At 37.7% G+C, this 23,467-nt stretch overlaps 4 protein-coding genes across 8 annotated transcripts; 2 read left to right on the top strand and 2 right to left on the bottom strand.

Annotated features, from left to right (window-relative positions):
- Positions 1-1,553: 1,553 nt before the first annotated feature.
- On the bottom strand, positions 1,554-3,076 carry LOC114747426 (E3 ubiquitin-protein ligase RNF185-like). The gene has a single exon (XM_028935751.1). The coding sequence runs from the start codon at positions 2,384-2,386 to the stop codon at positions 1,694-1,696; it is 693 nt and encodes a 230-aa protein (XP_028791584.1). The 5' UTR covers positions 2,387-3,076; the 3' UTR covers positions 1,554-1,693.
- A 2,879-nt stretch (positions 3,077-5,955) lies between these two features.
- Positions 5,956-9,941, top strand: LOC114747425 (probable 1-acyl-sn-glycerol-3-phosphate acyltransferase 4). Of its 5 annotated transcripts, none has more exons than XM_028935747.1 (5): positions 5,956-6,254; positions 7,415-7,680; positions 8,049-8,653; positions 8,875-9,005; positions 9,377-9,941. In XM_028935747.1, exons 2-5 carry the CDS (start codon positions 7,576-7,578, stop codon positions 9,823-9,825), a joined length of 1,290 nt encoding a protein of 429 aa, XP_028791580.1. In that variant the 5' UTR covers positions 5,956-6,254; positions 7,415-7,575; the 3' UTR covers positions 9,826-9,941. The 5 variants fall into 5 exon arrangements, with proteins under 5 accessions (XP_028791580.1, XP_028791582.1, XP_028791583.1 ...); XM_028935749.1 differs by lacking the exon at positions 7,415-7,680 and adding an exon at positions 7,361-7,414 and having other exon boundaries at positions 5,957-6,254; XM_028935748.1 differs by lacking the exons at positions 5,956-6,254; positions 7,415-7,680 and adding exons at positions 6,811-7,169; positions 7,361-7,414 and having other exon boundaries at positions 8,875-8,960.
- A 2,295-nt stretch (positions 9,942-12,236) lies between these two features.
- On the top strand, positions 12,237-13,522 carry LOC114747428 (pathogenesis-related protein 5-like). The gene is made up of 2 exons (XM_028935752.1): positions 12,237-12,282; positions 12,540-13,522. The coding sequence occupies exons 1-2, from the start codon at positions 12,237-12,239 to the stop codon at positions 13,220-13,222; spliced, it is 729 nt and encodes a 242-aa protein (XP_028791585.1). The 3' UTR covers positions 13,223-13,522.
- A 1,877-nt stretch (positions 13,523-15,399) lies between these two features.
- On the bottom strand, positions 15,400-23,080 carry LOC114747424 (leishmanolysin). Its single transcript, XM_028935745.1, has 17 exons — positions 22,562-23,080; positions 21,508-21,858; positions 21,242-21,382; positions 20,959-21,091; positions 20,727-20,840; positions 20,559-20,632; positions 20,398-20,472; positions 19,914-20,006; positions 19,743-19,803; positions 18,866-19,198; positions 18,433-18,559; positions 18,231-18,330; positions 17,630-17,699; positions 17,389-17,541; positions 17,181-17,276; positions 16,419-16,738; positions 15,400-15,984 (listed from the first exon to the last, which is right to left on the bottom strand). Exons 1-17 carry the CDS (start codon positions 22,640-22,642, stop codon positions 15,727-15,729), a joined length of 2,580 nt encoding a protein of 859 aa, XP_028791578.1. The 5' UTR covers positions 22,643-23,080; the 3' UTR covers positions 15,400-15,726.
- Between the last annotated feature and the right edge of the window lie 387 nt (positions 23,081-23,467).

Raw genomic sequence — 23,467 nt, 5'->3', positions numbered from 1 at the left:
TTTTTAAAAAAAATTTAAACCTTTTTCCAACATACTACCTCCAGTCCTTAATATAAGATCTTATTTGACTTTTATTTTGGTTCTAAATATAAGACCCCAATACACTTTGTTTCTCATATTTAAGTATTTTTTCCCAAGATAATCCTCTAACAATAGTAGTTCTAGCCAATGCACTTAATTAGTAAGGATATTTTAGAAAAGACAATATCTATTTATTACAAATAACTAATTTAATTTATTTTCTTAATCTTCTCAAATTAGTTAACTAGTTTTTATAATTAAGACTAGAAGTAGTATTACATAAATTTCTGACAACCGTTTTTTTCCCCATAAAACTTATTTGAACATAAATTGCATTATATTAACTTTTTTTGTAGGCATATGTATTCTCCTAATTAGAGATAATCCTATTCGAAATACTGTGAAGCACAAAATGTGACACCTCTTCTAATGAAGATTCAAATCTTAATTCACCACCTTATAAAAACTAACCTCTTCTACTAGACCCAACTTCTATTGATATATTAACTAACTTTTACAACAATTTCAGTTTGTAAAAGCCAATTAAGATGAAAATTACAAGGGCAAATAACGAACTAACATTAACGATATGAAAAAGCAAATTGAAACAATATGGGGGGTTTTGTGGGAGCAGACACAGTTATGGACCCGAATCAAGAGGCTTGTTTGAGACTCATTGGTGGATGCATGAATGCAGCACAGAGTGAAGTTCAGGAGAGGAATAACAGTGGGCCATGGCAATTCACGAAAGAAAAAGGCCGATCATGAGATCAATTGAAAGTTCAGGAGTAAGTAATTACTCTTAAGAAAAACAAAAGTCGCTTATCTTGGCTCAAATGGTAAAACGAGATAGGTCACATCCAAAGCTCAAACCCTCGTAATATAAATAAACCATACAAGCGTCGTGTTTCAGAAAAGAAAATCTGAATCATATTTTACCAATGCCAATCCCATCATTCAACATCTTTAACACTACAAACATGCTTTTTTCTTTTCTTTTTTTTGGTCGAAACACTGTAGCATACTGGAACCTTCAAATTTCAAGCCATATATGACAACTGACAAGTTGTCCCCGTGAATTCCACCCAGTATGGCCAAGCTGGGTGACGCTAGGGTTTCATTCATGCGAGGGCATCAAGGTTATATTACACAGAGTAGTCTTCAAGACAGCGTATATCAGAGAGGATACCCAATATAGACCTACAGAATTCAAAAAATTCAAAAGAAAAAACACCAAGCATGGAAAAAGTACTACTAGTTTCCAACAGGTTTAGGATTGCATGGCCCTAGCCAATCCAAAAGGCAAATCAGCAATCAGCAATCAATAAATGCAGATATCGACATCATCTCCAACGGCGAAAACTAAATTTTCTAGCGCACAAGTTAAAAAAGACAAGAAAAAACAAATAACTCAATCGTTTCTGTTACCTCACTCAAGCGGACATAACCATAATAATCAACAAACAAACGTCTAGCTTTCTCTGTAGATGAGATCCATCATATGGCAGACACGAAAATCAATAAACAGAAACTAATGACAAAGATAGCTGCAATAGTATTGATGAAACAAAATATAAACAAAAGCCTTAGTTACAGAGTGCATCAGAAGATCTACAATGACTTAAGTTCGGCAAAAACATCATTTTTCTTAGCAGCTTCAGCTTTATCAAGTCTATTGCCAAATAACAGCAAGAACAACACACAAAAAAACAAGCACAAGAAGCCTCTTTAGATAATAATCCTGTTGACCTTGACCTGTATGACGAGGATAATATCCGTGAGCATGGCCGCCATGAAATGAATTAGGAAATCCATAGTGAAAACCAGTTGGAGTACCATACATAGCGCCATCATGAAATCCATGCAGTTGAAAGTTAAACAACGACGGGATAAAACCACCAAATCCTGTGGAGAATGTAAAATTCCCAAATCTTGTTGTTGCCATTGGAGCAAAGCCTCCCAACCCACCCATGAATCCAAACCCATGTTGAGGAAAGTGGTTTGATTCAGGCGGTGGGGCAGTTTCAGGTCGTTGACCTGATGGACGATGCGGTATGTTCATACCAGGAACAGACCTCGACCTTGGGTCAGTTGAGGACTTACCCCTTCCGTATAAGGGAACCAATTTCTCCTCCTCAATGAGGGCCTTACACACCGGGCATTCCCGTGACTGTGAGTGAAAGTGAAGCCATTTGTAGAGACAGGGCCAACAGAAAAGATGGCCACATAAAGTAATGATAGGGTCTTGTGCTAAGTCAAAGCATATGTTGCATTCAAAATTGCCTGCATCGCTGTTACTATTGTTGCTGGAGTAGGAAGGGCTTGGTGGTGATCTGCTCGTTGATTCCCCAAACCTGCTTGCCATCTATTGGGTCCAACTTTCAGATGCCTGCAAAAGCCCCATCTAACCCGTTACTTGCGGCGATCTACAGACACATAATTTGGGGGCAGCCTAACCAGTTTTAAAAAATCCGAGGTAGTAAGTCCCAATCAAAAGCTCTTTTTATCGTTTTTCAGGGATGATGACTGTGCAAACAGAGAACTCTTCTTCATTGGCCTCCCGAGAAGGAGATTCAATAAAATCGTCAAATTAATAAGCACAACGATCGTTACATTTACAATTGGGATAATTCATCAAACATGAAGCTCGATACGGTGTGTAGAAATTGTTCGCATCACGGGATACCCACAATCATCCACAAAACATTTAAATAGTCAATAATATCAATAAACAAGCACTTAATTTAATTCAACAAAATCAATAACCATATGAAAGGAAGAAAGAGAGAAAAATGCCCCTCAAATGCAATATACACAACCTCAGATCTTGTTTCGTAGTAATAGCAAATTACACGCTGTTGCTGAGACAGTTAGAAAGTGATACGGAGGAGATCGGAGTTTAAAAATACCGGACATGATATGAAAAAAAAAAGATCAATATGTTCCGAGAAATGGAGTTACCGATCTGCAGAAATAACGAGCGATCGACGGATTCCAGGAAAGAATGACGAATTCTAGAAGGAAACCAGAAAGACGAATATCGAAAACCAGAAGGTATCGAGGTGTAGGGCACAATAATCACGAGACAGTACAAAGTACAACTTGGCGAAGAAGAGGAAGAAAGCACGCGGAATTGGAATCTTCTACCAAATACTCCCTTCAGTGTTTTTTTTCCCCACCCCAAGACAGTAAAATTAAAATAAAAAAGGAAAAGAAGTACAGCAAATATTAAAAAGAAAACTCCCGCACTGTAAATTAGCCGGTCGGGGAGGAGGGTCGAACCGTCGAAGCAAGTCTGCAGTGTGGCACTGTGGTGCCTGGCTGCCTGCAAGCTCAAGCAGAGGAGTAGACATTAAGAAAACTCGTTATGAAAGACAAACCTCAATGAATCCAAAGCAATTCGATGTTCTGAACCATCAGTTCCGATCCAAGAGAGAACAGACAGCAAGCCTTTTAAAATATCAATATGCCTTTATCGTACTCATTTATAAACTATAAAATATTATTATTTTCAAGAAATTTTTTCAAAAAAGTTTATTTCCCTTTTCATAAGTTTTGTCATTTTTTTTTTGGTAACAAGTTTTGTCAACTTTTAGCCATTTCTATTTTGCGCCAGTTCTCGACTTCTCGGTGTTGTATAGACCAATAGTAGGTTTATTGGTTCTCTATCTGACTAATTAGTTGAGTTTTGCTTTTGATACTCTCATCTTATTTTTATTTATACAGTTTTTATTTTATATGTAAAAGTTGCATTTGAATTTTATCTTAAATATAATAATTTAATTTATCTTATCTCTTAAATTTATAATTTTTTTCAAAACATCCTTATTGATTGTAGGGATTCATACCAGGGATAGTTTCAATATACATAATTAAATATGGTAGTTTGGGATGATCAGTACACAATTATTACAAATAATTAATTTAACTAATTTTCTTAGTATAATCAAATTAGTTATTAAACTTCTATATTAAGAATCAGAAGTAGTATTATTTTTTCCAGCCATACAAATACAGAAAAAAAAGTCCAGAGGAATCTATATTCATCATTTGTCTACCTCAATTAACCTCTTGCAGCCTAATGGAAGATTGATTAAAAAAGTATTAACTCTGCACACATTCTTAACAAATTAGTCTAGAGAAACTAGATTTTCTACATGTTTGTTTGAACTTTTTTAAATTAGGTGGTTTGAAATAACTTATAAATAGTTTTTAAATTGTGATTTATAAAATATTAGGTAAATATATAAAAAAAGGTTTTGTTTTCACTTATATAAAACTAGCTTATAATTGTAATTTCAAATGAGACTTAAAGATAACCTAATCACATCAATATCCCCTAGCATTATAGGGGGTGTTTGGCAACCTTCAAACCATGGTTTTAGAAACATTTTTTTACAAAACGAGACAAATTCCTCAACATATTTACTTTATAAACCGTAAAAGTACTTCTGAAACCATAGTTTGGTTTCTATCCAAACACCTCCATAAAAATCTGTAAGGATCTTACTTGCTGCTTCAGCTCAGACAGTAGCAAAAATCTTTTTTTTTTTTTTTAGCTCCTCATTCCCAGCAAATCCCAGTCCTTTAAAGATTCCTTTCAATTTGTCCATGGGACAACTCGTGAAAACCAAATTTATACATGGGCGACTTCACATAATTGCCTTGGCAATCTTAGATTAATGCAACAGAATTTCCTGATATCATGCTGTTTCCGTTTTAACATGTTATGCTACTTGCCTTGCGTTAAGTTGGCTGCCGTAATAGATAGGGATTGGATTAAATAGAGGGAGGGAGGAAGCGAAGAAAAGTTGAAGGAAATAAGGAAAATGGTGGAGACAGAGATGACATAGGTCCAATATTGCACCACGCATGCAAATGTGATAGCACTTGAAGATTCAATTCACACAGGAAAGTGGACAGTAATTTCATCAAGCACGCATGTTCAAAGATCATAACACAAAGCAGGCCTTGGCGTAACATTGGTGCGCACAATCAAATTCAATTACCTTCATTAATGACGAGCTCCATATGTAATCTAAACATAGACCTTGTCTTTTGAATTGCCTCGTGTTGTCTCGATTTCAGCTCAACAGAAAGAAGAGAAGAAAGAGAATGGTAGGGCTGGCAGTTAAGAAATTGCTTTCCTCCCTCCAACAGGCAAGTAATTTAATTATTGGTGCAGGATGGATGCAAATGTCAGCGTTTGCCAAAATTGAAAGTAAGAAAAGAAAAAGGGCCCTTTTCGCCCAATTATTGAGAAAAGGATTGATGGGGCCCTTTTATCAACCGTGAAGGCTGCAGGAGGAGTCCATATGGTTTAGAATGCAATTTTCAAAAGCTGCTCACTGCAGACCATTTCCAAATCACTTGCCAAACATTCACATCTCCTTGGTTTGAATAAAATTGTTTTTTAATTAAAAAAAATTCACATCTCCTATGCTTGGTATTTTATTTCTGGCGGAACCGCGTCAAATCTATTTTTGTTGTGCGCGCTTTGTCCGTTGAATATGCGCGTCTTCTAGAATATATGGTGTGGTTATATTACACTCTGAAGCTATCATCGCACCAAGAATCAATCACATTTACTTCTTTTAAATGAATCAATTATGAAATTAAGAAAAAAAATTGATCCCAAATTCTAAATTTCGAAATTCATAAAACAAAAGCCGTGAGTATTAAAAAAAAAACAGAATAACAGCATAAATATACCCATCATATTATTTTTTTTCCGCGGCCAGTTTGTTTTGAGATTCTCGTTTCATTTATGTTTATATCACAACTTAAAATTTTTCTGGCAAAAGAAAATTCCGTTAAAACTGTTCATTTTGTAAACTTAGAAAACTTGGGATTAAATGTTTTTAAGTTATGACATAAATTTAATAATTAATATCGTATAATCAACCGTTGATTCCAAGCGCCAAGCGGTGGCGGCGGCTGCTCCTTCCTGGGCCCGATCAAAAATCCATTCCAAGTGTACAAAACAAATCCATTCCTTCTGAGCTTCACAAATCACGATGTGCGGTTCCCTAACGCTCACCTCTTTTGGTTACTCCCCAAACAATATCCCAGTATCTGATTCAGAATTCCTGTTTCATTGATCCAACATTCCTTCTCTTTCCTCCTGGAGGAAGTTTACTCGATGCTTCATAACGACAACAAGAGCGAGGAACGCCCATATTATTCTCCCAATCTCCCTCTATAACTCATTTGTCAGCTCTTGCTCCTTGCAGGTAAATTCTCCAATCTTATTTCTTTGCTCTGACTCAACTCCATATTTACTTTGCCTCGTATTGATTCTTTTCTCGCAAGAAACTTTCTGATCGGTAAATCTCGTTGAAATTCGTCTAGGTTGATAATTTTGTTTGAATTATTTTCTCATTTCTTTCTTTCTTTCTTCTCATGCTTTCATTTTGCTTGCGGTCGGCAAGAAATGAGAGTAATAGATATTTTTGTTGTCTTCATAACACAAACTGGATTTGTCACTCTCCCGTATTTGCCGGTCTTTATTGACCAAATATTACAATTTGAGGAAGAGATGTCAGTTGACACTGGAAACTGCATACTGTAAAGATAAATATTTATAAGATTTGCCTTCTTTATGGGGAAGGGATAGCCTAGTTTAAAAGTCAGATTGGGAAAGGAATTAGAATTTTGAACCCTGGTTAGACAACTATTTCTGATCAGCACTTTTGCCATAGGAGCCAAAATTCGAGAATCCATTAATTTTATACCAAGCGTAGTGGTGCTGGTGCATTGTCTTTGGCCAAAAAGGAATTAATTGATAATCTCTTTTGTTAGAATCCTTAATCATGATTTATAATGTTTCCTTTCCTCGTAGTTACTGCCCAAGTTTCTTAAACATTTTTCTTCAGGATTTTGGATCAGAAACATAGATTTCTCCAATAGCTACTGCTTATTGCGTGAAACTCTAAAAGTGACATGCTCTGAGAGCGATTGGGATCTCTGGCAATATCTGTGGTTTAACGTTGTGGACTTTATAGTAGACTAGACTCCACTAGACAGAGAAGTTGTTCCGGAGCACTTATTAGATTGGTGATCCGATGTATGGTCGTCCAAACACAAGCTTCCGTATTCCCGAAGTGTTTCTGTGTTCCAAGCGGAAAATGTTTACAAGACACAGACACGTATCAAGTGATTTTGTCTTTCGTCTGAACCGTTTTGCATTTCTAGTGGTTTTCTGCATTTTTCAGCAAATGATATTTTTTTTACCAGCTATTATGCCCTTGCTTTCAATGGAAAAATTGGGACTGTGAAAACGCTCGAAGTCTTTCCCGAAGTGAGCTTACCATTAAACTAGTTTCTATCATTTTGCCAGGGAATTTTACCGTGCATCAATTCAATGTATTTACTATTTGGCGTTTCATCTCAGGTGGGGAGCAAATTGACCTGAAGAATATATTTGTTTTGTATAATCATTTCCTAAGTTTCAGGCTGCCATATCAGGGATTTGTCTGTTGTCAAAGAAATTAAGGATGAAAATGTCTTTAAGAGAAGGAACATTGAATTTAGTGATGAAGAAAGGTTAACTCCATGACGCCATTAATTGGAGAACAACTAACGACCCAAGAACAATTTTTGTGGTGTCTCTCACAACTACTTGTGTCTTTCTCATTGGACTCAATTTTCAGATCAAAGGTATTTGTGCAACTGAAACCAATTAAAATCTCGGCCCATAGAGCCAGGACATTAGAAATGAAACCATGCTTTGAGTTTGCTGGAGCTGCAAGACTAGATTTTATTTTCCTTTTCTTTTTCCCGTTTACTTAGCTAGTATGTGACTAGATGTCTAGATGAACTCACTTATTAAACAGATTGACAGGGCTATATGGAAATGCTCTAATTACTGCTTTCCTCTGGACCTCCGAATCAACTACTGCATAAGATATACTTACCTTTATTTCATTGTATGTAAATATTGTTTATTATTCATGCTATCGCTGTTATGTTCTCTCTTTTTGTCCAAAAGTTTTGGAAGTCTTATACATTAAAGGCCGTTATTGCAGAAGGGGAGGTTTTCCAACAGTTCCTTGAAGAAGATGGAAGTTTCCAGACCTCTGAAATCTGATTGTAGATTAAAGCACCGTTCTCTGACCCCTATTAGGATTTTAAGGGGTCTGTTATGCTTAGTGGTGTTTATTTCTACAGCTTTTATGTTTTTAGCCTATTTTACACCTGTGGCAGCTGTGTTAATGCGGCTTTTCAGTATACGTGGTAGTAGGAAGGCCGTCTCATTCCTCTTTGGACTTTGGCTAGCCCTGTGGCCTTCTTTATTTGAAAAGATAAACAAAACTAAAGTGGTCTTTTCTGGAGATAGTATTCCGATGAAGGAACGTGTTGTACTTATTGCAAACCACAGAACTGAGGTTGATTGGATGTATTTGTGGAATCTTGCCCTTCGAAAGGGACGTCTGGGCGACATAAAATACATTCTTAAGAGCAGCTTGATGAAGCTGCCTATTTTCGGTTGGGGATTTCACATTCTGGAGTTCATTGCAGTGGAGAGGAAGTGGGAGATAGATGAGCCAATATTGCTCAGCACGCTTTCCACATTAAAGAACCCTCAGGATCCTTTGTGGCTGGCAATTTTTCCGGAAGGAACTGATTATACGTACTGCCTCATCATTCCTCTTGCTCTTCACTGTCTTTTGGCTTCTAAGTGCTTGCGTCTTGACTTGATGATAACATGATTCAAGACGGCCTTATATTTTCTAGGAATTTATGCCCTCAATTTCTGTTTTGACTAGCAACGCTAAAATATAGGCTTCATATTATATTGTGCGAGTGCACAACTCAATGAATGAAAATATGTGATATTGCTTTTTTATGCAGCGAAGAGAAGAGCAAAAAAAGTCAAAATTATGCAGCTGAAGTGGGGCTTCCTGTGCTAAAAAATGTGCTCCTTCCAAAAACTAAAGGTTTTTATGCTTGCTTGGAAGTTCTACGAGACTCACTGGATGCAGGTTTCTCTTATAATTTTCTGCTACTGAATTTTAAAGGACACAGCTTGTCAATTGATAAAAGTAGCTATTTGAGAAAATCATGCATTTTCGTGGTCATAAGTAGCTAAACCTGATATTTTTCTTGGACGACAATAAACCTGATACTGAAAAATATGATTTAGCAAGTATAAATATTTTGTGGCTCCGCATCTTCCCCACGGCAAATGTGATGCCAATTCATAGGCCTGCTTTTGCTTCTAATAATGTTTGATTATCTTTCAACATCATACTTGTAAAGCAGCTGACTGAGCCACTGTGGCTTTGCTTTTTTCTTTTTTTGAGCCTTTCATCTGATCCATCTTTTTATGTCTGATGAAATTTATATACCGCAGTATATGATGTAAGCATTGCGTACAAGAATCAATGCCCTTCTTTCCTGGACAATGTCTTCGGGACCGATCCGTCAGAAGTGCACATACATGTTCGGCGTATCCCTATTGATGGCATTCCAGCTTCTGAAACCAAGGCTGCCTCTTGGCTAATGAATGCGTTCCAGATGAAGGACCAGTTGCTTTCTGATTTCCATATTAAAGGCCAATTCCCTAGTCAACTAAACGAAAAGGAACTATCTACGTTCAAGTGCCTGGTTACTTTTGCTGTGGTAGTTTCTTTGACTGCCGTGTTCACTTATCTTACATTTTTTTCTCTCATTTGGTTCAGGGTGTATGTGGGCCTGTCTTGTGTATATCTCGCTAGTGCTACATGTTTCAAACTTAAATTGATGCCGCTTACATACTATGTTAATGCACTCTTTTACAGCAAAAAACAAAAGAGTGGATAATGATCGCTTTTAGAATTGCAATAGACATGTTGGATGATGATGAACCTGATCTTGAATTGTTCAAGACAATTGTTTTTTGTTAAATGCTATTCATAAAATTATATTTAAATGGTTAACACCAGGAATAAAAGCTGAGGCATTACAACGGGCTTTCTCTCAGAAATTGCAAGCAGTATTTATGTAGTATGATGAATTCCTAAAGTCCCTTAGCTTCCTTGATCATCATGGCCTGGCGACATATATAATTGATGCCATGGGATGAAGCGCAAGAGCTCCAGAAGGGAATGGGCTGAAGTTTTAGAGAAATAGAGTTCTATCTGCATTGTATTACTGAAAATTGATGGATAAATTTTGTATATAATGGGATTAGCTTCTCTTCAGCATGCTTCAAGTATTCTCTGTTGCGGTCAAATTAGGTCGCTTCAATTACCGCATAAGTTGAATTCCTGACATGGTTGCGCAGATTTGGTTTGGACAACTCATCCCCTTGTATGGTAATTACTTGCAGCATTTCATGATGCGCATATAGCCGTGCGGTAAACATGCATGGTCAAGGATGTGATCAACCTTAGACGCAATAAACAATCGATCATGGGGTGTTCTAGCTCATTATGAATTAGGTATAAAACGGGGAAGATTTGACTACAACCAACCACCCTGGTGATCTTCTTTTCGCTCGCTGGTTTTAAAAAAAAAAAAGAAGAAAAAAACCTTTTCGCTCCAATTATTTGTTTGCGCAATTTACTGCCGACTTCCTCTTTTTTCTTTTCAGTCCATGAGTTGATGAATTCCAACTTATGGATACCCGCGACCCCACCGGAGAAGGGGACCACACATCCCGGGCATATCATGATGCTCATATTAATTTGGACGACCATCAAACTTGATTTTAAATAATTTGGATTTAGTTTTTATACTTCGAATATATATTTCAATCAAACTACAAGTTTTTTTTTTAATAAAAACTCATTAGTTTCTAAAAATTAATTTTCCAAACATGATGATACGCTTCCAATTGATCAACATCCGTGACTCCACTAGACTGACTAATGATTTGAACCATTACCTATGAACTATAGTGATTTGATCTTTGCAATTAAAATTAGATCATACAAGTCCCCATTTTCTTTTGTGGTATGATCTGATAAAACAGTTGGAGAAACAATTGGCTAGCAAGGAGGTCAGTAAGTATACTATCTTAAGGGAAGAGCATGGATAACCACAAACTAGGGGCTCAGGAGGGGAGAGCATGGTCCGCGCAACACACGATAAAAAAGTAATTGACCATAACAACCGCCTGAACTCATTTATGTTGCCTATCAGAAATTCTCCCTGAATCATAGTTGTTCAGAAAGATTATTAATTTTCGTGTCGTGTCTTGTCTGCTTTCTCGCGAGGGACATATATATACATTTCTCATGGCAATGCAGTTCACGTGTTTGCATTGATTATATTGTTTGTCCTACTTTGGATGAGATCTAATACAGAGTTATAATAATGCTTGAAGGCTGGCTGGCCTTCCGTATACATACATACATACATGCATATATCGTGGTCCATTAGTACATGTCCATATGGCTAAATGTGCTAACTTTGGCAATGAAGGGAAAAGAATGTTGCCAATTAAATTGCTTGTAATTAGAAATTCGTGGGGCTTGTGAAGTGCTAAACCGATTGAGAGCAAAAACGTGGCTAGCTATGGGGCGTGGAGAGGGTTGAGGCATAATGGCTGGCGGCGATGGGGAGCACGTGGGGTGCTGCCTCCCACGACGTCGTCGCTGCCCATCTTCCTTTCTCCCCCGAGACACTCGCACTCGCCCCATTATTTGACTTTGATCCTTCCCTTTCCCACCTCCTATCCCATTTTCATAACATAATCCCCACTTCCTTCAACCGTATTTAACTTGCATTGCATCAACTTTTCTTTAAAAGAATTATAATAAATTTGCTAAAGGGTTCAATTTTTGCTTGGCGGAAGTATTACCAAGCGTCCAAGACACAACTACATGTTTCACGACGGGCAACGTGTACGTGGCGTCATGCGTTCTCACTGCTCAAGGGCCCAGTGCTTATTTATTATTATTGTTATTGTTATTGTTATTGTTACTTGACCCACAAAATTTGATTTTAATGTGATATATGTTTGCACTATTTTTCACATATAAATATATAATAAAATAAATATAAATTACTCTTAAGAAAGCACGATCAGTTATGGGCCACTAATAGAAAACAGCAGCCCGTGCTGGAGCATAAATGCGGAGTGCAAAAAGTGACAATGGCCCTTAAAACAGTATAAATACGGCCCTTCCCAGTTGTAACTTCCTCACGCACGATCTCATCTCATACCTGATACCCCCGCCCTTGCTCTCTGGCCTTCCCATCTTCACCCTACCTTTACTTCGGTCGCTATGGCTCTTCCTTCTCACCTCTTTCTCTTTCTTCTTCTTCTCTCAGGTACTTCCCCTCCTTTCCTCCATCTCACTCTAAATTAACACGTTTGCGAGCCACATTTATACTGTTACATCGTTAACACAGACAAAATATACATAATATCTAAAGATTAATTAATTTACGATGTGATTCTCCGATCCACACACACGATCGATACAGAGAATATCATGTATCGTTACGGTAATACAGACGAAATATACACATTATTTTTTGCATTTTAATTACAATTAGATTTTGTGTTGCTGTGGATGGAGTTGCAGGTTATAATACAGGTTCGGCCACGGTGTTCACCCTGGAAAATCGTTGCAGCTACACGGTATGGCCTGCCACACTTTCAGGTAACGGAGCTGCCATTCTGGGCGACGGTGGATTCTCCTTGGCGCCTGGATCCTCTCGTCAACTCACTGCTCCATCCGGCTGGTCCGGACGCTTCTGGGCCCGAACCTCCTGCAACTTCGATTCCTCCGGAAACGGCAAATGCGCTACCGGCGACTGCGGTGGACTCCGGTGCACTGGTGGCGGCGTTCCTCCCGTCACGCTCGCTGAGTTCACACTGGGAACGCCTAGCAATGTTAAGGATTTCTACGACGTGAGCCTGGTCGATGGTTATAATGTGGGAATGGGTGTGAAGGCAACCGGGGGAACCGGTGACTGCCAGTACGCGGGCTGCGTTGCGGATTTAAATGCTAACTGCCCCAGTGAGCTGCAGGTCAGGAATGGAGCTTCCGTGGTGGCGTGCAAGAGCGCCTGCGCGGCGTTTAACACGGCCGAATTTTGCTGCACCGGCGACCACTCCACACCGGCGACATGTGGACCCACGCAGTACTCGGAGATGTTCAAACGTGCGTGCCCAACCGCTTACAGTTACGCATACGACGACGCTTCCAGTACTTGCACATGTGCCGGCTCCGATTACCTGATCACATTTTGCCCCTCCCAGTGACCGCTTTACATTACATTACTAGTGAGCGTTGCATTATGTTGGTTCAATAATCATATTAGTCATAAAATTCAATCATTGTGGTAACTGAAGGTAAAAAGGAAAAAAAAAAATTCATTGTAGTAATTATATTGATTAATTATGGTTATAATTTTGGGGTCCTGCCATATATACGTGTTACTTGATGGCGGTGTTGGATTCTGTGCAAATTCATGGTTTTTTCCCTCGAGAGTGAAGGGTCGTTTGTTTCAATTGTAGTTTCTTCGGTTTATTGATAGATGAATCTTTAGATATGGTGAGAACTGAGAGGAAATTTAAAGGCAGGAACAAATTCCGTACTCGCTGGCTGAGAGATGGTGAGATTGTTGACCTTGAATTGAATTATCATCTTGGAGAATAATCAGCTTATCCTCTGGCAAAAAAACAAAAAGAATAATCAACTTATAGCGATGTTACATATCAAGGTATACCCGGTACAAGCTGTGAAATATGGTCAGATTCATTTTATTATTTTAGGAAATGAAGTTTTTTTTCCTGAAAACAATGTTTATAATCGCATACCTTTTTTTCGTTTGTACACAATCGTCTACCTTTTTATTATGGATATATTATGTGCTAATTCCCCTTGAAATTGACAAAGGTTAAGACGCTCTTTAAAGATAATGGCGGTATCTCTAGCTAAGAAATCCCCCCCCCAAAAAAGAAAAAAAGTTTTGTTCCCAAATTTTTTATTTCTTGTGAAGAATAAAAATTGATCTATTTAATATTATAAGAAATGGCTATTTTATAATGATAAAAAAGTGTTTAAATTTTACAACATTATATTACTCAGATAATAGGTACAAGAGAATCTTAGTCAATATATGCAGATGATATTATATTTTATTAACGTAACAAAGAAATTCAGTAATGAATGTCGTGATTACAATTGAAGAGTACAAGTTTTATTGTTTCATTAAAAAAGAATTTTTGTTTGCCTGCATGAGAAGAAAAGGAATTAATGTTGATAAAAGGTACGGCAGAGAAGGCGTGAACGGCCTGAAGGGAAGCAAAAAGGGAGGTAGTTTTGGGGAAATTTGAAATGGACAAGATCTCAATCGCAGAGGAACACGAACACCAGACGCACTTGGCTTCTGTTGTCCCTGCCATCTCGCTTTCCTTCTCACATAACCTAACCTTACTTCTTCAAACATGGACCCCATTACCTCTCTTGCGTAACCCGCTGGGCACGGACCATTTCGCTCCCTTTGTTATGATCCAAGCGCTTTCCACACAAAACAGGGTGAAAATAATGTACATTTCCATACACCAATTCAGGCCCTTTCTTCTAGTCCCAAGGATTGCCTTCCTTTCGTTCACCGTGTTTCACTCAAAGATTCTAACAAAAATCATATTACTTCCGATCCTAATTATAAAACCTTATTTATATATTTCTAATTATAAAATCTTATTTGTAACCTATAAATAAGATCTTATAATTAGGGATCAGAGGTAGTACAACAAATCCAACAAGAATCTTACCATCTTGAATGCAAAATAACTTATATTTGAGGAGAATTGTTATGAAGTCTATAATTACCCCTAATAATAACAGAATAACTTGCAATGATATGTTTCAAAATAATAAATAACTATCATAATTATTTTATTTCTTTGGAACATTAGTGTAATTCTTTCTCATGTCTATCCCCAACTGGTTGAGAAATAACCCTCTTAACAAACCTTTGATTATCTGTAACGAACCTATGATCTTTTTACTATTTCTCTAATTATTTGTGAAACGTACCGAAATATTTCTTCCAGTTCAAAATATAAATTAAACTTTCTTAAAAAGGTTGGTTTTTTTCTTTTTATAAGACAACATTCATTTTTATCTAAGTATTTAATAAAAAAATTTTAATTTTACCCCCATATGTTCTCTATCCTCTTTAATTCATTTATCATATCTTTTACTTATTCTCTTCATTAATAAGAATATGCTAGAAAAAACAAATATATACCTTACATATTTATTGTTTTAAATTGATTTTAATTGGTTTCTTGATAAACATAATAGATAAAATTTAACTTATATTTTGAATCGAAAGGAGCAGCAGTTACAGAGGGAAATCCGAATAAATCCCCAGCAAGATCCATAAATCTATCGGCCCGCCACAAGATTCAAACTAGAAGGGGACACAGAACCAAGAGACATGGGTCAAATAATATATACAAGAGATGAAACATCGGACTTTTTTGAGGCCTTCGGCCAAATTTTTGACAACCAACTCAATATATATACTTTGTTCCTCTGCTACTTTCTCTTTTCATACATTTCCAATTTTCTCTACAAAAGGCTCTCCTCTTCGAAAGCCCAAACTGTATCCTCCTCATCCAGTTTTTCCTAAACAATTTTGGATGAGGAAGCACCCACTAAATCTAAGGAGTTACATGCCACCTTTTCCCTGCAACAATAACCCCGGAAAAATTACAAGCCAAAATCCCCCAGAGAGAAAAATGAACTGACGTTAAAGTTGCCTGTATTTTACAGCAATTCCTTTCAAGGAACTGTTCCTCAAAGAAAATGTAGTTCGCAGTCGATTAATCCAAGACATTTTCATCTCACCAGAGCCCGTACACTGGCCGTTGCCTTCCCCTTCACTGCTAAACAAGGTTTGGTCAGTGCAGTCAAGTGAGGCCCCACACGCTAGATTATATGACTGACACGCTGAATGGCAGACCCTGAGGCGGTTGTCACCATCCTTATCACACTTTTGGATAGAGATCTGAAGATCAAGCACCAAGTTATTCGCACATATACAGAATGGGAATTATCACACTTTATATGAAGTCGCAGCTTCATCCTTCTAGCATTGTCAAGAGATGCATCGTTTAACAGAATCAGTATAAAGAAACAATTAGAATGATCTTGCAGGCTGCCACCATGATCGTTTTAGTTTTACATCTTTCGGGTGCATCAGATTCAGCTTATTCAATAGTCTTAGGAGAGTAGGAAAGTAAATTGACAAGGAAATTAGTCTAAGCGCAACCAAAGAGAAGTTATTTTGAACAACTTCTAAACAGCAAAAATTAACTTATCATGAAGTCTCTAAACAATAGATCAGTTTTTTAATCAATCTAAAAGTAACTTATTTTTTAAGCTTAAACAAACATGCCCTAATCAGATAACAAAGTAACAGAATTCAAAGAGATAACTTACCCAGCAGGCTAGTTGTTTAGCAGCCTCATCACAGTAAGTGCTGCCAAATATGTTGAATAATTTCCTAGCCCCACCAGGAAATAGTCGGTGGTAGTTGGGCATGACAACTACTTCTTCTAACTGCTGCAGGATGCTTGGTTCACTCGGTGCACAATGCTGTCCAGACACGTCCTTTCCCAGCACATTTTTACAAACTGACAAACTGGAGAGAAGCAAGGAGCTGTTCTGGCATGTGTATCCCGCATAGTCAGAACAACGGAATTCACAAACTCCATTATCGCAAACCCCACCATGGAGGCTGCATTGCTCATCACAAACAGCTGCAGTTCATGCAAGGGATGAGTAAAAAATCTCACTGCTCCAAGAAAAATTAAGTAAATGTGGTTCCTAAGCAAGACTAAATCAATCGAAATCTTTAATTTATATGTCCTCGTGAGCCAAAATAATTCAGCACAATCACAGAAACTACAAAAGCTAAAGCATATAAAAGGAATCCATTTTCAGACAAGTATACATGCTCAAACACTTCAAGGTCCAAACCAGTCCTTCACAGGGGATAACATTGCCATAACTTCGTAGCAAATTCCTAATCGTACCCACACCCCCAACAAGCACAAAAATAACATGACACAAAGATAAATGATAAAACGCCTAATTGAATATCCCCTACAAGAATAATTCGGTTGAAAATTAGTTGATAAAATAAAAAGGAATGTTTACACAGGATGGTGATCAAAAAGGCTGAGTAACTCATATACATACCGGTGGAACAGTCAATGCCAGTATAGCCGTCTTTACATTCACAAATCCCATTGGAGAGACATTTGCCATTGCCACTGCAATTCCTAGGGCAGGAGCCTGGAGAAAATCGATGACAACAGATCAAAATTGGCCAAAACTAAAATCTTCAGCCAAATAGAGTTGACCACACAAATGAAGGGATAATATAAATTGGGAAATGAGAACTCACGCCCACTGCAATCATGACCATGAAATCCTAGAAAGCAGCGGCACCTTCCATCAATACAGTCTCCATTGAAATTACAAGAACTGGGACATTGGCCGGGTATCTTGACAGGGTTTGTGGCACAGAGCTCATGATATGCAGGGCAGATCAATTCACCTATTTAATAAAAATATTGGTTGCCAAATTATTAGCCAACAGGCATCATTATGTAAACAAATACATCAATAAATTAGTTTCACATTACCATTAAATCCAGGGAATTGAATGGGTCCACCAGCTTGAGGACATAATTTCCAGATACCATCCACAGCAACCTGTTAAGTAACATCGAACTACAATCAATGATCATTTCATCAAAAAATGAAAGAAGGCACAACCATCATTCTGTTACAGAAAAATAGTCATAGTTATGGCCTGCTCAAATTGGCTTAAGCATTTGTCCTATAGGAAAATGGCTGCTCAGCTAGAGAATGGAATACATATAACCGTTGACCAAGGATTTGTGGGCATGCAATGCTTGCCTTGTTCAGCAAGCAGAATATTAAAAGAATATATACCAACAACTAACAATATTATCATGTACTATTTATGTCTCTGTGTTGGACTACCCAATAGAATACAAGTAGCTGCCTAACGATTATTTGCTGTTAGTACACAACAATTTTGTTAGTAGGCGCCTGTGCATATTGCTAGCATGTAAAGAAAGAACACTACCAGGAAATGTCATCATTAAACGCATACAGACTCAGACTGAAGCAAACTCCGGGCAGAAATATGATCAAATAAAGCATTAGACAAACGGAAGCATTTATTAACAGTTCACGATTATAAACCATACTGCATACCTCTAAAGAATTATTGATACACCTGTGCTGATAACAACCATTTCCCTGGGTCATAGAACCCCGTACAAATCCTGTTCGTACTAATGATGAGGCCATACACCTACATTAGAAGAATGCAAAAATTGACCCTCAAACTTTAAGCAGCCCACAAAAGCCGTGTAAATCAATGATGGAGTGAAAATTTTGTAGTAACAAATATGACCTAGAGTTACTCCCTCGGACTTCACCCAGCATTCTATCAGGTGCCCTTGCACTACTGGTGTCTGTACATGATCCATCAGAGTACGCAACAAAATAAGTGCAGTAATCAGCCAGTGAGGATTGTCCACCTGCAACAAACAAACAAGTTACTAAATCAACAAAAGACTTTTACATCCAAGAGATTATATATTGTTTAATAATTTATAATAAGCATGAAAACCATGAATTGCTTATGTTTCAAGAAGTTACAGATTACAATCAATGCCCAGAAAAATTTGTTGTAGGGCATTAAAACTTGTAGTATCAATTGAATGCAAGTCTACAAGGTATAATGATCGATTGACAGTAGCATCAACACTTAAGAAAGAGGCCCATAATGTTAGAATTCAAATATAAGGAATCAAATTATCATGAAGAAAGCATAGAACACACACCTTTATTAGCTTGCGGAAAATATCGAGCCCATTGAGGGAGTTCTCCGCTATAAGTTACAATTGGGCAGTATCCTTCTGCCTCCCTATTATATGTACAACCAGACAACTGTGTTGTGTTGCAATGATAGGCCCCCTTCCAGAGATTGCAAGGGGAGGTAACAAACTCAGTACCTTGGTTGCGACCCCAATCAAGATTATCTGCCATGCTATAATTGGCTTTGTACCATCCACTGTCTTCCAAGAGAGCAAGTGTCATTTTCGAAACTACAGATCTTGTATCCACAGAACCAGTCATAATCTCATTCATCAAAAGCCTTTTTTCCCAATGAGATCCTGTAAGTCAATAACGTAACTTACATTGTCACTTCATTGGTGGCTAGAATATACAAATCTCGAGGATGTCAAACAAGGTATCTAAAATGCAATAGTTGCTCACTTGTTTAGGTAGTTCACTTGCAACATTCTAAGGGGACATGGATGGGGATATGCCAGTAACATGAGATAAATCTTACCAAGCAAGGGAGAAATCAACTTCCTATTCTATTAGGCAAATAGTACATAAATTTTAAGCCATTAAACAAGAAGCAAGCATGTTGAAATACACATAGTACTATGAGCACAAGAGTTGAGATTCCCAACACTTTCTACAAACATGGGCCCGACACTAATTTATCCCTTATGATCCTTAACAGGAAAATTGAGGTAGGAGGGATCAAACATTGCATTCCAAAGCATTTTATGTGCTTCAATAATTAAAAACTATAAACATGTTTGAATTGATTAAAGACAATGGAAGGTATGGAAGAAAAGGCAGGCATGTATATTACCAAAACAAAATTGATTAATTTGTTTACGGAAAAGATGAAAAGACAAAAACCTGATGTACCACGTCCTCCTCCATCTTCCAGCTCTAAACCAGTAAAATTTTCTGAGAAAGCCTGCCATCAAATTTATTGTTAATCTTTTGTTGAAACTATGAGATACGACATAAATGACAGAACAAAATTGGAGGTATTATATAAACGGGAATAGGGTCCCAAGCATATACCCCATAGTGATGTCGTGAATACATGACAACTCGTGGAAGCACCACACGGGTTACCATTCTCCCAAGTCTCTCATCCAAAACCTGTTCAGTGACCTGGGAAGTAACCAAATAATGACAAGCATCTAAAATGCGTCAAATTCAATGCTGAGATACAATAATGATGCAACAGGGGAAAAAAATTCTACATCTATTAATTGGAGAAACAATATGAACAACTGTTCTAAATTTAAAACAGATGCTGTTACAAATAGGAGGCCGAATTAAATGGAAGGAAGATTTTCTAATCATCAGAACTAATTCCAAAGACAAATCGAATATGTTTTATCATGCAATCAGTATTTGTGATAATCTTGATTTGCAACACATTTGGCTAGCACAGTTACCACCAGCAATAAAACCTATAACTGAGAAAATTATACCAGAGGACTAACAGATCAAATACACAGAATATACATTATTTTACAGCACGTGATGCAATATATACCTGAATGCGACGTTTTTTCCTTTCATCTCTAAAATGAGCAAAGGCGTGTGGGTCGAAACCAAGAACATGCATAACCTGGAAAAGATTAAACATGATGAACACCGTTGCGAAGTGTCTCCCATGTTCCCAAAATTTCAATTACATGCATAAACCAAACCAACCTCATGTATCAGAGTCGCTGACAGCAAAGTCTCAGCCTCAGCTGTCAGATGGCGAGGAGCAACATTTACATGTCCTGCAAAGATAAATACATCTTTAGTTCTGAAGCCTATCAAATGAAAGATAAAGATGGTCATTCAAACTAGGATATGTTCCTAATGATAAGCTACCAGCTATGGCACGGCCCCATTGATCCCTTTCACATGCCACTGCCCAAGCAAGTGTATTCCCAGTTGTAGGTCTTGTAGTCACCAAAAGAACCAAGTCAGCATCAGATACGCCCTCTGAAGACAGTGAAAAGAGAGATCATTCCTTACAATTCATAGGTGAAAATGTGACAAATTATTACAAACAAAATAAAACTACTACATTCACAAATGACATGCAATAATTGAATCGTACCCTCAACATATTCACGAGGAAGTTGCACGCCTCCATCTTGTCCACAAGCAGAATATCCACTTAATCGCAAGTTTCCCTTGACAGGCTCGACAGCCAATGCTCTCCTAAACCAATTGGCTGTCTGACCCAATGCCTGCAATCAATTGCAAACAAGTGTTAAAAAACAAAACCATGTTTGCCCAAAATTTACAACTAACTACAAGCGGAGAAAAAAACCTTGTACTGTTTTCCTCAGATTATCAACCAAGCAAACAAAGCAAATATAATTGGAAAAAGCATTTACCTTGCGAAGGCGATGTTTCTTGTCCTCTCCTGAAATATCTTCTGCAGTGCAGTTGTACCAACAATCCCCCAAAATAGGAGGATCGCCATGAGAATTACAAGTAGGGAAACCAGGAGGGGCTGTCATTGAAGGCTCTCCAAGCTGTCAATACAGAAACAAAGATCAAATAAAATAAAAATAATGATAGGCAGAATACCATCACCGAACCTAGGTAATATGCAAAGCAGAAGATATTTTTTAGAAAAAAAATCATATCAAATACTCACTTTGACAATATCACCAACTTTTCGACAATCTCTCTCAGGAGAGTGGCCTACAGCATCATAATTGAGATATATTCTAATAGGTTGCTTTGCATCATTTTGAGGACCTGATATTGACACTCCAAGTAATGACCTGCCTTTATGCTGAAGGGCTTTTGGAAGGCCAGGATCATAAACCTGTGGGGTAATGGAATACACCTTGCGACCAGGTCGCCTTCTCTGTTCAAGTATCTGATCATGGATGCAAGAGTGCGATGCAATGTTCTCACTTCTTCTGCCCGGGTCTCCCCATTGAAGTTGGTTTTCTTGAGGTATTGCATTCGTGGCCTCCGAACATGCCAGTATCAATATAATCTGAAGCAGCAAGAGGAAGGGCAAAAATACATATTAAACAAGTTGAGCCAATCAAACAATCCAAGTATTTAACCGCAATGTATTTAATGAAAATTGAGAAACAAAAATTTTGTTTATAGCTTGCAGTAGATGGTAGATCCAACGTCAATAAAGATGGCAACGTCAAAAGGGAAACTTCAGAACCATGTAAACTCCCCCAAATTTAGTGAGAAGGTATGCAACGAAGCTCGTTAAACCAAAAGAGAAACAAGTAACAGATATGATTTACTGAATCAGATGCTAGAGTCTAGTGAACAGTTTCATGTGAATCTGGAAAGTAGCGAGCAAGAATTAATAAGCTGGAGATCAAAGAAAGCAGGATCTCGAAATTAAAGAGCAACAGCGTCTAACCCAGCACTTTCCAAATCAAACATTGCTCCCAGAACAAACCCTGCCTTTCCGGGAAATGTAAGAAACATTTTTTCTGAACCTTCGTTTACAAAGAACATTGGGAAAGGGATATTTCATCGATTTATAATAAAAAGTCTCAAAAAAGACATTGTTCTTCTTCCTTTTAACCTTAAATAACGCCACCAAACAGAGCCAGAGCATAGTCCAGCAAACGATTTTAAAATGTCTAAAACCCTAGACATTTGAGGAATATTGAACTAAGAGAATTGATTTTAATAAAAGGAGCAGAAACTGATCCAGTAGAAGAGCTTACCTCGAGAACGACGACAGCGAATCGAAGCGCACAATCAAATCTGGACCGACTGCAGGGACTACACCGAACCATTACCTCCATGGAATAGGATAAGCAGAGAAACCCACGATGTTGATTCCATCAACTCGCCGGCGACTTTTCGATCTGCTTTAAGACCGAGAAAAATCGCAGGCTCTCGTGCATTTTGGAAAGTCTTGTAAGAACAACAATAACAAAGGATAAGTAATTGAGGCGTGGCCCTTTGGGCTGACAGTGGATTTGATCAGAAAGGAGTGAACAATGTTCCGAGACACAAGCGAAAAGGCAGGACTTTGATTTTCAGGGGAAAAGTGCTATTATCGGAGACAGGTTCAAAGAGATGAGCTTTCAATTTGTAGAGGGGAATATCCAAATTCAACAGTTTGCAGTTCCCGATCTCCCTGACATGGGAAAAGAGGACACTGACAGTAGGGAGGAGAAGAGGGGAGGTAATGAAAAAAATCAAACCAATGTGGATTGGGTGGAGTGGGTGGCGAAGATCACTTTTTTAATCCCCCTCCGCGTTTCAACTTGATAAATAAATAAATAAATACGGTTTCTTCTTTTCTTTTTTTTTTCTTTTTTTTTTGCCAACATACGGTTTCTATTTTATACGGTCTGAAACCATTTTCTTACCCAACATAAAATTCTAAATTTATTTTTGAAGGTGAAGAATAGGAAAGTGTTTTAAAATAAAAAAGGAAAATAATATTATGAATAATCAATTCGCGGGTGTTTAGGGTAGAGGAAGGATTTCGACAAAGGGTTGTAATATTTAAATAAACTTTTAGTTTTAGGACCAATTCTATTTTTCCTTCACCTGTTTTGAAGGGCCAGGGAAAAAGAAAAATCCAACCATGTCCCTCATTTCCTGGCTCCGCCGGTGCC

The sequence above is a fragment of the Neltuma alba genome, unplaced genomic scaffold (genome assembly GCF_004799145.2).
Source record: "Neltuma alba isolate B1F8T4 unplaced genomic scaffold, ASM479914v2 tig00005308_pilon, whole genome shotgun sequence".
In the NCBI taxonomy this organism is placed as follows: domain Eukaryota; kingdom Viridiplantae; phylum Streptophyta; class Magnoliopsida; order Fabales; family Fabaceae; genus Neltuma; species Neltuma alba.
This window is presented reverse-complemented; position numbering and strand designations above follow the sequence as displayed.

Coding starts and splice junctions, on each gene's coding strand:
- LOC114747426 (XM_028935751.1), bottom strand. CDS start 2,386: ATGGCAAGCAGGTTTGGGGAATCAACGAGCAGATCACCACCAAGCCCT.
- LOC114747425 (XM_028935746.1), top strand. CDS start 7,086: ATGTATGGTCGTCCAAACACAAGCTTCCGTATTCCCGAAGTGTTTCTG. Junction 7,415..8,048: donor TATTTGGCGTTTCATCTCAG/GTGGGGAGCAAA, acceptor CCGTTATTGCAG/AAGGGGAGGTTTTCCAACAG. Junction 8,654..8,874: donor CCGGAAGGAACTGATTATAC/GTACTGCCTCAT, acceptor TTTTTTATGCAG/CGAAGAGAAGAGCAAAAAAA.
- LOC114747428 (XM_028935752.1), top strand. CDS start 12,237: ATGGCTCTTCCTTCTCACCTCTTTCTCTTTCTTCTTCTTCTCTCAG. Junction 12,283..12,539: donor CTTTCTTCTTCTTCTCTCAG/GTACTTCCCCTC, acceptor ATGGAGTTGCAG/GTTATAATACAGGTTCGGCC.
- LOC114747424 (XM_028935745.1), bottom strand. CDS start 22,642: ATGGAGGTAATGGTTCGGTGTAGTCCCTGCAGTCGGTCCAGATTTGAT. Junction 21,092..21,241: donor AGAAACATCGCCTTCGCAAG/GTAAATGCTTTT, acceptor AATTGATTGCAG/GCATTGGGTCAGACAGCCAA. Junction 19,199..19,742: donor AGGAGGACGTGGTACATCAG/GTTTTTGTCTTT, acceptor ATTGACTTACAG/GATCTCATTGGGAAAAAAGG.